Source organism: Monopterus albus, unplaced genomic scaffold, assembly GCF_001952655.1.
Source record: "Monopterus albus unplaced genomic scaffold, M_albus_1.0 scaffold204.1, whole genome shotgun sequence".
Classification (NCBI taxonomy): Eukaryota; Metazoa; Chordata; class Actinopteri; order Synbranchiformes; family Synbranchidae; genus Monopterus; species Monopterus albus.
The window spans coordinates 116,278-130,962 of NW_018128084.1; the positions used below are offsets into that span (position 1 = coordinate 116,278).

Consider the following 14,685-nt stretch of genomic DNA (forward strand, 5'->3'; position numbering starts at 1 on the left):
GAGATGAAAACAATCAGGTGTGAAAAATCATAAAATGCCAGAATGTGAAGGCTGCTGATAGATAACATGGGAAAATCAGTGAGAGGGAGACCATTACATACCCACTCAGTGTCTGTAGTTCTCTAGCTCTCTTCCTGTGGACAGGTTTGATCCTGTGGAGGATCAGGAACTATAATAGGAGAGAGCGACCTTGGAGCAACAAAGCCCTGAAAGACAGAGAGAGAGAGAGAGAGAGAGAGAGAAAGATGTAAAATTTCTACTGAAAGTGACAGATATATTGAAATCAACTCAGTTTGAACTCGTTCCCACTTTTCCAGAAAAAACATCAGCCAGACATTTAGTAAAATCACTGAAACATAATTTTACCTTATTACATATGATCTAATCAAGACACCTAAATCCTGATGAACCTTTCATGTTTAATTGAGTTGGCATTTTCCTAAAAAAAGGGTAAAAATCCATCCTCTTTAATCATATTAATCACATGACATTCTACTCTTCTAGTGTGATAATCCATATGACAATAATCATATCATATACTGTAGACCATAGCATCATGCCAGACAGGTGTTATGTCAAATCCACAAGTCTTATCGACTTGGATGTGACACAGGAAGCTGGAGCTCACCGACTGTTCCTCCCTAGTGTTGCTGGAGCTGCCCTCTGGGTCAACAGGGGAGGGATCTGTGGGGGTGTCACTGGCCTGGGAAGGCAGACAGTCTGAGGAGGAACTCTGGTGAGGGGCTGGAGTGGATGCTGTACAGAGAAACATCAAGACATGATCAGAAAACACATTATGAAAAATATGAATTTAATACAGAAAGAAGACATATTATACTAGGAATTAAAAATGTGGAATGTTAATGATTTAATGCTTATCCCATCCTGAAAATATATTGCAGCATCATGCTCCTAATCTATAGTGCAAAATAATGAATTTAAACCCAGATCATGACCTTAATTGATACATAATGTCATATCGTTTTTTTATTTCTATTGTACTACCAAATATGCTAAATGTATGCCACATGTAAATGCATGCTGGTATACAGAAATTTTTTACTGTGTTCACCATTTTAGTTTAGTGAATAAAAAATTAAGGGATCAGTTATTAAAGTTCTTCTTGTGCAGACAAATGAATGTCTGTACATGACAATACATCTGAGAATTGTCAGAATTTTCACTTAAAACCACAAATGTCAGCCTCATGATGGTGGTAGAAGAAAAGTCACAGGATTGGCAAAATCATTAGGATTCATCCTTTGAAATGTCTGTACAACATTTTATGGAAACGAATCCCACAGATGTTCCAGGGCCGCTCAGAGTGACTGAGAGCCATGCTGCTTTAAGGCTAACAAAAATGGTTCAACTGGGATTTAAGATTTAAAAAAAATGCCTCATGCTTTTCTCATCAGTGGTGCAGATGTCACTTCAGTCAGCCGTATTTATATTTGGAGGACAGCAATTATAACTTAAGAAAAGAAAACTTACGAGACTCAGTTGATGGTGATGTTGATGTACCTGGGCTCAGGGTCATCCTAGAGAGATCAAGGTCACTACAACTCCCTTCCTCTTCCTGATTCACAGCACCTGAAGGTGGCAGGAGTTGACTGCAGGCGAGTGTGTCTGGTACACCCATGAGGCCTGGCGTTTCACACGTGCTCAAGGCTGCTGACACAATGCCAGGTCCTACACCTGTTGCTCCGGCTCCTGACGTTGATGGGCCCTCTCCTGTATCTGAGTCAACACTGAGGCCCTCCTTCACCTGGCTCAGCTGACTCTGGAGTAGGGTGAGGTCGGCCACATGCTGGGGGCTGGTGATGGCCGAAGATGGGGCTGACACGTCGCAGGCTTGGGGGCACATGGTGGTAATGGGTACCAGGCCTTGAAGCATGGCAGCTGGGATTGCATGCCCCCCCACACCTACGGTCTGGGCAGGCATGTAGGCTGCCATGGCTGCCCACTGCTGCTGAGTGGCAGGGAAAATGTTGGCCTGGCTCCAGATGACTGGCTGACCACCGGGGAGCACCTGAGCCACCTGGAGGGACCCCTGCACAGGGAAGGCCAGAGTCTGAGCCTGGGCAGAAAATGGCTGCTGTGCCCACTGAGCCGCCTGCACTGGGCCCATGGTCATATAACCTGGAGAAAAAAGGAGAGAAAGGAAGGAAATCATGGCAGGAAATAAAGATTATTATGCGCACAGAATACTTTTCGTCTTGTGTAATTACAAGTTCAACACATCTATTTGGAGCATGTTCCTCTATCAATACTCCTGCCTTGCTGTCTTCACAATGTTAGCTATTTATTGCTGAACATAGTAGCAAAAGGGTGCGTTTAGACTAACACAGATATAGTGGTTTATGTGTCAAACAGGTCTGTGACCAATTCTGGGCCCTGTTTTTTAAATTATAAAAACCAAACTAGTGGTTCTAAATAATTTAGCCCATTAGTCTGGAATCACATAGATAGTTTTTTCACGGATTTTCTGACTTCTGTTATCAAACCTGCAATGTAAGGTAGTCAAAAGGAAAGCATAACACCCACACACTAAACAGTTCCTGGCATTACATCTTCATCAGGTAACACTCACCATGTGACCAAGACGGCTGCTGCATAGACCTGATTCAACCCAGGTATGAATCCTTTGAATAAATCCTCTCAATAAATCAGCAACAAGAACTGAGAGTCAGCTCTAGGAAGTATTGACATCCTAAGATGTATTATCATGGACAGGCACTATTTGGTTAGGTTGCTCTTATGAACTGATGCTCGTGTGTTCTTGAATGCCTAAACCACACCTGCTTGTACAAAACCATGATGATGATGATGGCACCACTGACTTAATGACTGGATGTCTGAAATATCTGCATGTTGATATTTACAGTGTGGTGTGGTGAAACTGATGATAAACAAAGGAAGCATAAAAAAAATCAATCTAGCTAAGATATGCATTTGAACCTGGCAGACCATTAGCTAAAATCTTCCTAAAATATTAATGCAAAAGCAGCACAGTGGTCCTGCATCACTTTACATCTCCTTCACAGCTTAGCTCACAATCACAGTGCTACTCTGTGTGGGGTTCTAATGAAGACTTATAAATACAATAACCTTGGCAAGGGTTTCATAAACTAAACATCAAAGAAACAACAATCCCTGCAGCATCATTTTTTCTGTTGTATGTGTTACATTTCCATTATGTTTTTCAGTCTGGGTAGCTACCTGAGGGCACAGAGGTCGGGCTGAAGGGGGCGTACATCTCAGCAGAAGTGTGCTGCTGCTGCTGGCGGCTGCTTCTGCTAGGGTCCAGTGTGTTGGCAGGTGATGGGGGCATCTGGGAGGCAAAGCACACACACACACACACACACACGTGCGTGCAAAAATGTCACTATTATCAAAGTCAACGAAAAGTCACTGTGCTGCACATTTATCTTTATTCCGCAGTGCTGGCTGATATTCAGGTAATTTAGACTCTGCAGCTGTTCAAATGAAATGAGCCGACATTACAGATAAAATGTGAATGAGATTTCTCCAACCTGTATCAACTCTCCAAACTAAAATTAAGGGGGGTTGTACTCACCGAGGGAGGAGTGGACATGTCACCAAAAAGATCAAAGTGGTTGATATTCTTTGAGTTGGGCCAAAGGATGGAGGGGAGAAGAAAGAGAGAGAGAGAAAGGCCATTGGCACCTCACAACAATAAGTTTTGCACAGTCATGAAACCTCGACTTCATCTCCAAATAGGGTTTGGTGGCTGCGTGGGTGGGTAGGTGTGAGGAGCGAAATCTATTTACAAAGGCAGTCTGTGCTGTGGATGGCAAGAATCAACCATCGCCTGGTTTCATTATCAGAAAATGGATCTAAAATGAGTTTTTCATGGCTCGCTATAATTGAGCGGGTAAAAAGATATTCAGTTCTATAAAACAGACTCTGATTAGATATTCTTATATCTGCCAATCAAAAGGGGCCCCCATGTGAGCCTAAGATGCTTCATTATGCTGATTCAGTGTGTATTTCATTGAATGAATGAAAGAAGAAGCTTCTGGAACCACCCAACCAAGACAATGAGGCCACCTCACCCTATAGCCAGATGTGACCCCAGCTCTAGTCCCCTGTGTCCTCCACACATAATTCTTAAAGGAGAGGGGACACTGCTATGGAAGAGACTATGGAATGGTTAACTCGCATGAAATGTTTCTGGGGCCATGCACAAGCAGACACCGTAAAAGCACAGGAACACACACAGAACACACAGGATTTGCATGCCAGAAATAAACAAGCACAACGTATTTAAACAAAAGAAAGAAAAGGGAGGAATCACAGCAATCAGTGTTGCTGCTAACAGGGCGTCCATGTCCTCCTTGAATACGTTTGCATGGCACTTTGGAACCACTGAGGGGCACAGAATGAATCAGAATTTGGAAAAACGTAAACACTGTACACAGAGATCTCTCCCTGCAGGCACTGACACACACCACGGGAGCTTGAGGCTCTCTCAAAAAAGCTCCGACTGAATGAACAGACAAGCAGTAACACTTATGAGATATAGAAGCGCTGCTACTTATACTGGCATGGGCTGTTGGGTCGAGATAGTGAGGGGCCGGACAGTTTATCAGCTTGATATGCTGAGCTACAAGCACACAAAAAGCGAAGACTAGAGAAGCACTATGCCAGGGCTGTTTTCAGAAGTTACATGAAAAATCTCTCTGGGTGTTGTGTGGCAAAATAGTCTTGAATAAACTTATTTTGTTGTTGTTTTGCTTTTAATAAGTGTTTTGAGAGTTGTAATAGCATGGTCATGGCATGGTGGTGAAGAGCTACTAGTGAAAAACCTACGAGGATGAGATGAAATATTATTTCTGTTTGATGAAAGGGAGAAAAACAAAAACACTTGTGCTGTTTTTTTTTTATCAAAACAATAGAAATAGAAAAGTATACTGCTATTCAATAAGGTACAGCTTTTATGTGTGTTTAGTGGCCATGACTACGCTTCATGCAGCTCAACCCAACACCCACCCCCCCTACAAACCTCTCATCCTCATCCTCTGAGGAAGATGGAACAGGCGCCCCTTTATTTATTTAGTCATACCAGTCAAATGGGACCTGCAAATAAAGTCTCACTCATCTGGTCATGACATGTGTCAGATTGTGGATTTTGGATACAAAGCCTGCCCCTCTAATGTTCTTTGAAATTACTCACATGTCTCTTTTTGGTTGACCGATCGATTATTATTATCTTTTCAAACAGGCTTGGCATAACCAGAGTAGCCTTGTTTCATAATCATGTTCACAGAAAGTGGACGCAGACATAGTGTAGGCCACTGTCTGACTTGTCCTTGACTTGGGAAATGTGTTTTAACCCATGTAAGATGAAATACTTAATGAAAACTATTAAATACAGTAGAGCATGATATTAAATATGGACACTGACAAAGGGGGCTTAAGGCACTTTCTTCAAAAGGATATTAAAGAGAGGTTTGCAGGTAGAAAAACAATATAAATTTAAAAAACACCTACAGTCATGAAATGGCGTTTTGGGACATCATAGATCCCTTCCTTCTGCTGACTGGTTGGGACCTGCATTGGATTGGAGGTCGATTCAAAAGTAAGTAACAAAGCAACACGTTTTTCTGTTTCTTTTTACAGGCTGAGTATTTTAAAACAACAGCTTCCAAGAACTAAAATGAGTCTGTTGTAACAGAAAAGTGTATTACATCAGCTTTGATTTAATCTGTTTTTTGTTGTTGTTTTTTTTATATTATATCTTTTGGTGCAGTGGGATTATGCAAATTCTACAGTTGCTGTTTAATCAATTCTACTTAAATCAATACTGACTACAAAGAGTGCTTGAGGACAGTGCATGCTGGTTCTGAAAGTGTATTGTTATTCTGCAAGTGTATGTCCTAACTGGTTCACCTGACAAATGCTTCAGCTCTGATCTTTTTGAATATTTCTCTAGTTTTTACAATCGATATGTTGCTCAGCCTCACTGACTGTACCTCCTATCTCTCCCTTAACCAGCTAACTTTCAGTTACGCTTGCCCCAGGTCCATTGATCCTGTTCCATTCTGCGATCAAATGACACGGAAAAGTGATTAATTTCTCTCTCTGCATCTTTCATCTTCCGAGAAACATAAAATATACAGAGGCAAAAGGAGCGGGAGGAGAGGGAGAGAGGGAAAGAAAGGGGGTGGGGTGGTTAGGATTAAACCATACATCAGGTCTCTGCTGTCCTAGCTGGTCCTTTAAATGGTCTGAAATCAAAAGGTCAATATGTTGGATATAAAAGCATCCCAGGCTTCAGGTGAACTATTCACTATATGAGGCATCTTTAAAGTTATAATCTCAAAAAATTTAATGAACTCAAACTCCATTTTTGACTCTTTTTAGGGTTGGCATTTTTCAGCAATAATCATTCACTTTATTTCCATTTGGTAATTTTAGCTCTATATAGTACATTTCATGGTTAGTGGCAGAGTCTGCCATTCTTGTTCTGGATTTAAATTGCCTTAAATGCAGGATCCACCAGAAACGGGAAAGTGAATATAATCCAGTAGTGTTGTATTTCATTGATATTGTCCTCTCTGTTTCCTATTCACTCTCCTAACCCCATACCAGAGCTGTATTAATGCAAACCCAACACTGTACTGCTACTGCCGCTGCACATCAAATGCATCCACTGACAAAAAAATAATGTAGTGGCTTTTATTATTAAATCGCCACAGGAGACAGCCACATTAAAAGAGAAACCTTAGTTTGATCTACTTCTGCATCTTGTAACTTCTTTTTAAAGTGTGCTACAAAGTTGTCAGTCATGTTAGTATTATCATTAATCAAAGGGTATGAAGAGGGAGATAAAGAAAGGGGCAATGCTTGTCTTTGTACCTGATAAACGCTCTCCTCTGACTGGGGGCCACGGAGGGGTTCGTGTCCAGCCTCAAAGACTATGTACTACAAAACAGAAGTAGTGGGCAAGGCGTGGAGGTGCAAAGAACAATGAGATGAGAACACAGAAAGGAAGAGAGAGGTTGGCATACAAAACAGAGAGATACAATGAAGGAGTAATACATGATGAGAATAAATCAAAGCACAGGGGAGTGAGGATGGTGTCAGGTGGGAAGTGAAATATAAAGGATGTCAAAATGAGGCAGGAGAAAGAGGAATGGGGAAAGTGAAAGAAAAAGAGTGAGGTGGGAAGAGGAAAGAGCACAAGTATAACAGGTCAGGCAGTAGTTCAAGGCAGTGAGGAGGTTTTAGCTAGAGGTCTCCCTTTAACATTTTGAGAAACACACATGTTTGCATTTTTTTCTGAGTGTAAGACAAGAGGATTGATACCTTTCCTAGATCTGCAGTTGGAGCCAGTAGTCACTTAACTTGGCTTTGCATAAAGACTGGAAACAGGGGGAAACAGCTTGGCTGACTCTGTCCAGCTGCAACAAAGTTCACCTAGCAGCTCACTTTTTTATGGGCGTCAATCATCAAGTGTAAAAAAAAATGACGGACAGGCTAAGAACTCCCAGAAGTGAAGCCACAAACATTTGATCTGGTGGCTGGTTGCAGTGTAGGTCATAAATCCTGCCTCCTCCATGTTAGTGGATGGAATATAAGCCAAAATGAAAATTCAAAAATCTAATAAATTTTTCTCTGATGTCACTTCTGTGGTTTTTGGTAAATATTATCACGCTGATATGTGCACAAGTGGTCATTTTTCTGGTAAGTTTGTTATTTAGTTATTTGATGATATATTTGATGATGGCATTTCAAGTGATTTGACAGCTTTGACTGGTGTTCTGATTCTGTCACTCCACTTCTGGTCACTACTGTGTAGAATCTGGCTGTGAAAAAGCAAGATGGCAGCCACTGTGTTCACAATATTTTGGCTTCATTTTCGCATAGTGGAGGAAAGTGGAGACGCCACGTCCATCATACACTGTATGTGTCAATGGAGGTAATATGTTGGATCATTTCTTAGCTGATCGCTAGTTCAGCCAAGAAATAACCCAGCACACAATCTCATGTAAAACAACAAAATGTCTTAAACACTTTGAATTTTGTACAGTATGAATTATGTAAACAAAATGTGCTGCATCACCTGGTGAGCTTCAGTTGGTTTTGTTATCTTTGAACAGAGGCTAGCTTGTTTGTCATGTTTCCAGTCTTTCTGCTTAGCCAACCTAACTGTGTCTCCAGCTTCATATGGAACGGACAGATATGAGAGTGATAGCATCTAACTCTCAACATAAAAGTGAATAAGTATATTGCCCAAAATGTCAAACTATTTCTTTTGCGATTTTGGCCACAGTTTGGAGTTTTGTCAACCAACATCAACATAAATTGAAAGCTGTTCATGGAATGACTTTATGCAAATCACACTTCAAGAGCAAAGTACAGAGGTGACCAGGGAGGTGGGTGGATGTACCATTGAACATACTGTAGCATTCAGAGTAAGAGTTAGTGTTGTCTGTATTCAGTGTGAGCAAACACAGAGGGGGGGGAAATCATGTTCAGCCAAATAAATGCACAGGGGCTGGGGGTAACAACCAGTCAGGGCAAGGGACATGTTTTTGGAAGAGGTCAGAACATTGACACAGATCAACTTAAAAGCAACACTGCAATTGCAAATGGGAGTTGAATGGTTGAACAAAACTGTCCACTAGGATGGTCTACTGTGTATTACTAGAATGGCAGAATATCATGAATCATTAATTCAAGCAGATCAGTGGCTGGAGAAGATATGTAAATTAAGGATTAATTGTTTATTTATATTACTATTATTGTTCCAAGCTTTAAGATTGAAAACAGCAACAGTGAAGCTAAAGTCAGCAGTGTTTTGTTCCTGCTCTGCGTGCCTATGAACCTACCTGGTAAACTGGATCGTCCACTTCGTCCTCCAGGATGGTCTGTGCAGTTTTGGGACAGAAGGGAAATGACACCTTTTGTTTTTCATGAGAAATTTTGAGAATCCTCATTACAAAATAAATTAAGCAAGGGTGAAAAACAACACACAATCAACATTAAACTTCGGCTGTCTTTTCAACCAAGCAAATTTACAGACTTGACTGTGTGTTGAGTTTTAATGAAACACTGACTTGCTACATGATAGACACCTGACTCACACATTTCCTGTCACACACATATTTGACTCAAGCAGAAAAAGGCATCCAGACCTGTTGCATTTCTAATTATATATAGATATTCAACATAGAAATCAATCATGCAGATAAACACAGTCTGCGATGCACTTCAGAGGAAGCTTGAGAAAGTGCTAACATATCTGTTGTGTGAAAGAGTTGCTGGCTGAATTGCAGTATAATGTGTGATCTCGCCTCCGGCTGGTAAGTAGGTCTGAAAGAAAAGGTCTCGGCATCCTACCTGGTAGACCGCCTGCTCACACTGTTTGTCCTTCTGAGCCTTCTTCTCCAGCTCCTCCCGCTGTTTAATGTCAAAGATGAGTGTGAAGAGGTCACGTAGGTCAATGATGAGAGGCTCCGCCTGGATGGGAGCAGTGGAAATAAAAGGCAGACGAAGAGGAGGAAAATGTGGAAAAAGAAGGAGTGGAAATGAACAAACAAACAAGAATGGGAGAAGCAGGAGAAGAAGAACGGTGCATGAATATTCTTTACCATTTTGGAAAATTATCTTAAAACATCCAGGATTAACACTCAAAAACAAATAATTCACTCTTGTACAGAATTCTGACGTGTGCTGATTTAACTGTGATAGTAATTTAATGAATGTGTTTTTGTTATAGGCAGTGACCTTTTCAATGTTTATGTATTTTTATGTTATTTCACTCAGCCAACTCAAGAAGAAGAGATTATGTGAGTGCAGAATATATTTGCTGTCTGGCCATGATCTCATCACTCCACAAAAGGAAACACCAGAAATAATAATTCAATTAAAGACTGTATGGGTTCATTACTGAAATAGAAATTACCTTATTGTTTACTAAGCATTCATCTGGTCACTAGTGTCCTGTTGTAAACATCTGATCTGAAAACTAGCAAACTAATTAGTGAAGTAGAAACCACTGTAGCATTAGACATGGTTAGTAGTTAGCATTAACATTAGCTGGTTTCAAGGATCAGAACAGCAGTGATGTTTGTTAACCCTTGACTTGGACATTAACAGAAAATTAGGCAATTTCCTGCATAGCAGTTATTTAGAAACACATAATAAGACAGCTGTTTTATCATATTATTGATTACCCCTGTAGCAACACACTATGTAATCACAACACAGAGTTCCTGCTCTTCCTACACTGTGTAACATCCATTTATTCAATCCTAAGTCTCCACAGGTGTTCCTCAGTGAAGGTTGAAAATGTATGCAGGACAACAGGCCTGGCACGTGAGTCAGAGTAATGTTATAAACGTTTTAGGCACTTTAAGTATCAAGATTTTTATCCATTATGCAGTATGATCAGGCAGGCATCTGATCAGTCCCAGTGTCAACGGGCAGCATGACAATGACCCTGAGAATACAGCCAGAGCCATGCAGAAATGTCTTCAGCATCAAAAACCAAGAGTCCTGTAAGAGATGGAGTGAGCCCCACAGAGCCCTGATCACAACATCATGTAGTCACCTTGGGATTACATGAAGAGACAGAAGATAATGGGTGCTCCCCATTAGCTTCAAATGTTTCCTCATTCCTCCTCACTTGTATCTTATTGCACCTCTTAGTCCCTAGTCCAAGATGGAGAAAGGAGTCTGAGGAATCACATTTTCAGAGATATGAAATGTCCTGCCCTCCGAATTTACAAAAATTACTTAACTAGCAGATAGGAAAAGTGGAAATTATGTCATGTCAAAATATTGTTTCTCTCCAACACGTTGGGATTTCAAATGAGAGAAACCAATATTTAATCAAAATGTTTTTAATGCTGAAAGACAACAGACCTTCCTTTCTATAAGATAAAAAACTGAACAAAAATGAAAAGAAAAATCCCTCTGATAAATGGACCAGGCAGCCTTCCCACTCCTCTGAACAGCAACAAGAGAAGTGAAGGAGCCTTCTTGATGATGCACCAGAATTGATTTTGAAGCCATGTGAAGAGCAAGGAGATGTGAAACAGGGCAATGAGAAGCACCCACTGTGAGACGCTAAAGTTCTTCAAGATGCACCTATCTGCCAGGAAAAAGTGTGTGCACCTACAGTAGGAAAACTGCTGCAGTTTGAAAGCAAAGGGTGGTCACACAAAATACTGATTTGACTTAGATGTTTTCTGTTTATTGCATTTTGTATTTCCTGATAAATTAATACTATTCATGCATCCAATTTGGACCCATCCTTACTAACTTGATGTAGAATTGCCCTCCTGAACTTGATACTTGACATGAACTTGCTTCAAAAGACTTCAAATAAGTTCTAGAAAAGTGGAAAAGCACTCACCGACTGCGCGGTCTTGATGGCGACAAACCTGTGATGGCCTTCCTTCCCGCAAACGTAGCCGAAGGCCCGGTGGTCTCTGGTGTCCTTGGCGATGTAGCTTATCTCGTGCACTGAGTGGTGATGCAGGAGCACCTGCACAGCATGGATGTAAGATGTTAGTACTGGGAACAGTATGGGAGCCAGGTTTGATTCTTAAACAAGCCTTGTTAAATTTGACTGTCTTTTGATGTTATGTTTTATAATGAGAGCCGCAGGCTGTGTTGGCAGTAAATGTAGGTCAGACCTACTTTGAACATTTTTGCATATTGTTGAGCCAAATGCAGCCAACCAACACAGAGGAAGTCCAGAAGTCTCTGACAAGGGGAGGAAAGATTCAAATTTCTGTTACACAGTTCTTTTAGGTACTAAAGTTACTAGAGAAGTGTGATGTTTGTTTTGTGGTGCTGTGTCATATTAGGCAGCACACAGCTCTTAGTCCTTTTCATATCCAGTTTTAAGATTCTGTGAATTTGGAGCAGTCAATCTCAATGTTCAATCCCGTGCATGATGTATTTGCAACACTGCTGACAGATGTGGAGCTCTGACATGCGGTACCAGCAAAAACAGAAACCAAAAAGCTCAAAAAACATAAACACACCCATACTGTATATATAGGCAGAGTAATTCGGCTGTCACTCAGGCACGCCCACCTGCTGCTGCGCCTCCATTAGCAGAGATAAGTGTAGGCACTAGTGAGAAGCTTTTATTTGGATATTAGCCGATATTCAGCCGGGAGTGTCGCTAGTAAAGGCTCAGATTAATGGAAAGTACAAAACTAATGCTTGATTCAGCAGAGAATCATGTCAGCTTTACATAAAAACTATTCCCAACCAAAGGCTTTCTGTTGCTGCCTGCGCTGGGGGGTTCCACCATAATAACTCAAACGGGATATTAAGTGTGAAGTGTTGTTTGCTGTCAGTAATCCATAAATAAAATGAAGAACATTAGGGGCATGATTTTCAAAGCAACAAATGAGCTTGTTAGAAGCTGGTCAGTCTTGGTAGTGGCGGATGGCTTAATGTTCTTTTTCATTACAGATGACCCACCACTGTCGCTAGGTCATAGTGTTATGAGATATTATCAAAGCTTGGTGGGCTTTTTCTTGGGGTGGTGGCCAGCTCGGCAGCCATAGGACAAACGGTGTTGCATAATTACAGTATCAGTTTAGCACTAAAGACAGCTGAGGTGGAACCACGGTGTAATTAGCTTTAGCGGCAATGATCATTAAGGGGTGGAACTGAGTGCTAATTATCGGTTAGCGCTGATGAGCAGAGTGGGCCTATCTAACCAACACTACGCCCCAAGACGGGGGAGAGCCGGGGCCCTCGATCATCCTAGAATGGAGCAGCAGGCCCTAAGTAGTTCCTGCAATATACCCATGTGTTATACTGGTTTACTCAGGATGGAACTTCAAATTCAAGACCTGCAATTTAATGTCAGCTTTAGTTTTTATGAGTTAAAGGGCAATTATCTTATAGAAAACATGTTGTTTCTTCTTTTGCATTGATATTTAGAGAATATGAAAATGAAAAATTTTTGAAAATGTAGCAAAAAACAAACAAACAAACTTTCAGCCCAACATTGTGAATCCTTCTTATTTCTGTGAAGGTACTGCAGTTGCAATATGTCAACCATGCCAGCCAGGCTTACAAGATGGCGGATCTGGCAGCTGTTGTGAACTGAACTGTGCAAGTGTCTGCCCTCTGGATGTCCCATACTGTAGGTCCACAGTACAGGAGCTGACAGGGGCCTCACGGTGCAGCTCTGCTGCAGGCCCACTTGATCACATGCTACTCACCCCTGATCTTTCACAGTAAATCTTGATCCCACCGAAAGAGACTGTCAAGAAAACTCTTTGCTTGTGCTCCCCTTTGGAACGTGCTGAGGAAGCCACGCCCTGCAGATTAAAAGGAAATGACATGAGGACATGAAAGGATACGAGCTCAGCATGAAACATTTCTCCCGCTCAGGTGAGTGTGACAGTTGGAGACAAGGGGTGGGGTGGGGATTGAGGGGTCAGATTCAGGGGGAATATTGTGAAGGGCGGTGACGGAAGTTACACAAGGTGAGATAGGACAGTTTTACTTCTTGAAGCTTCGCTCTCAGAGGAATTCACACATTGCCTTGTGCAGAAAGTCCTTTTACTATTTCCCAAGTACCTTCTTTACTCTCCCTTTTCTTGAAGTAGGTCTACTGCACTTCAATGTGAAATATATGAGCGCTAGCTAACAACAATAAAGTGAGATTTGCTGACAGAATGGATCACACTGCTGTCTGACCAGCTTGCTCCAGCAACTTGACATACTGCTGACTGAACAACCAATCCAGCCTTTGAAGCTCCGCAGCTCCGCAACTCCTTTTTCTTATGTTCTCAACTGAAATAAAGAAAACAATTAACATTTGCACTGTGTTCTGTTTGACACAGCCTGTGTGCTTGCCATGTCTTTAATAGAATAAGGCCTGTGAGAGAAGAGAGGAGAAGGGAGAGGAGGAGAGCAGATAAGAGGAGAGGAAAGACCTGCCTGCTGTGCTGAATAAGTCTTATGGAACTGCCAGCCCAGTTATGTTGATAAACGGTCAACTTCTTCTGTACATCAGCTGCCATTTTAAAGCTTAGCTAGGGTTTAAAACTATGGTCATGAAGTGTTTTTTTTTTTTTTGTAGGGAGACAATAAAAATATCCATCCATCTTACATACATAAATGTATATGAGGAATGGAGGAGGAGGAGTCAAAGAGATAAATGGGACAGAGAAGAGGCTAAGGAGCAGAACAAGCAACAAAAATGAGAGCGAGATGAAGTAAATGAGAAAGAGGCAGGCTGGCAGGTGAGTCAATGGATGTTGTCAATCAGCCATCGGCTTCTCCATTTGGTAGATTAGTCCTCAAGGCAGCGAGAGGCGGCTCAATAGAGCCCCGTTCCCTTCTTTATCCCCTGTTCAGATAATAACAGGTCTGTATCAACTGCTCCATTGACTGTAACTGGCTGGTGGCTGGTGAGTACTGGAGTCATGTGGAGGGCACTGCTGAAATGTCACATCGAGGCAGCAAAAAGACCGTTTTATCGGACATATCACTTGAAATGATATGGACAATGAGAGGCTTTGCTTTCTGGCTTTCCTGTCCCTCCCCTGGGGTTTCTCACACATTTATGTGACAAAATCTGTGAGAAGATACTTAAAAAGCCACAAATTTATGTTGTCATTTTGGGAAAGGATTTATCTCATAGCCACCTACCTCAAAGATGCTTTTGTGCTG

At 41.5% G+C, this 14,685-nt stretch overlaps 1 protein-coding gene across 3 annotated transcripts in view; it reads right to left on the reverse strand.

The window, feature by feature from the left end:
• dab1b (DAB adaptor protein 1b) overlaps positions 1 to 14,685 on the reverse strand; it is a 40,973-nt gene that overhangs the window by 1,172 nt on the left and 25,116 nt on the right. Inside the window, exons 4-14 of one of the 3 annotated variants that reach the window (XM_020618372.1) lie at positions 13,227 to 13,325; positions 11,390 to 11,521; positions 9,370 to 9,489; positions 8,859 to 8,897; positions 6,883 to 6,948; positions 5,515 to 5,574; positions 3,578 to 3,625; positions 3,220 to 3,331; positions 1,522 to 2,139; positions 629 to 756; positions 102 to 206 (exon numbers count right to left, since the gene is read on the reverse strand). In XM_020618372.1, coding sequence (XP_020474028.1) covers positions 123 to 206; positions 629 to 756; positions 1,522 to 2,139; positions 3,220 to 3,331; positions 3,578 to 3,625; positions 5,515 to 5,574; positions 6,883 to 6,948; positions 8,859 to 8,897; positions 9,370 to 9,489; positions 11,390 to 11,521; positions 13,227 to 13,325 — 1,506 coding nt within the window. In that variant the 3' untranslated portion in view covers positions 102 to 122. Of the gene's footprint in view, positions 1 to 101; positions 207 to 628; positions 757 to 1,491; positions 2,140 to 3,219; positions 3,332 to 3,577; positions 3,626 to 5,514; positions 5,575 to 6,882; positions 6,949 to 8,858; positions 8,898 to 9,369; positions 9,490 to 11,389; positions 11,522 to 13,226; positions 13,326 to 14,685 lie in introns of all 3 variants that reach the window. The other 2 variants (XM_020618371.1, XM_020618373.1) reach the window with 2 other exon arrangements.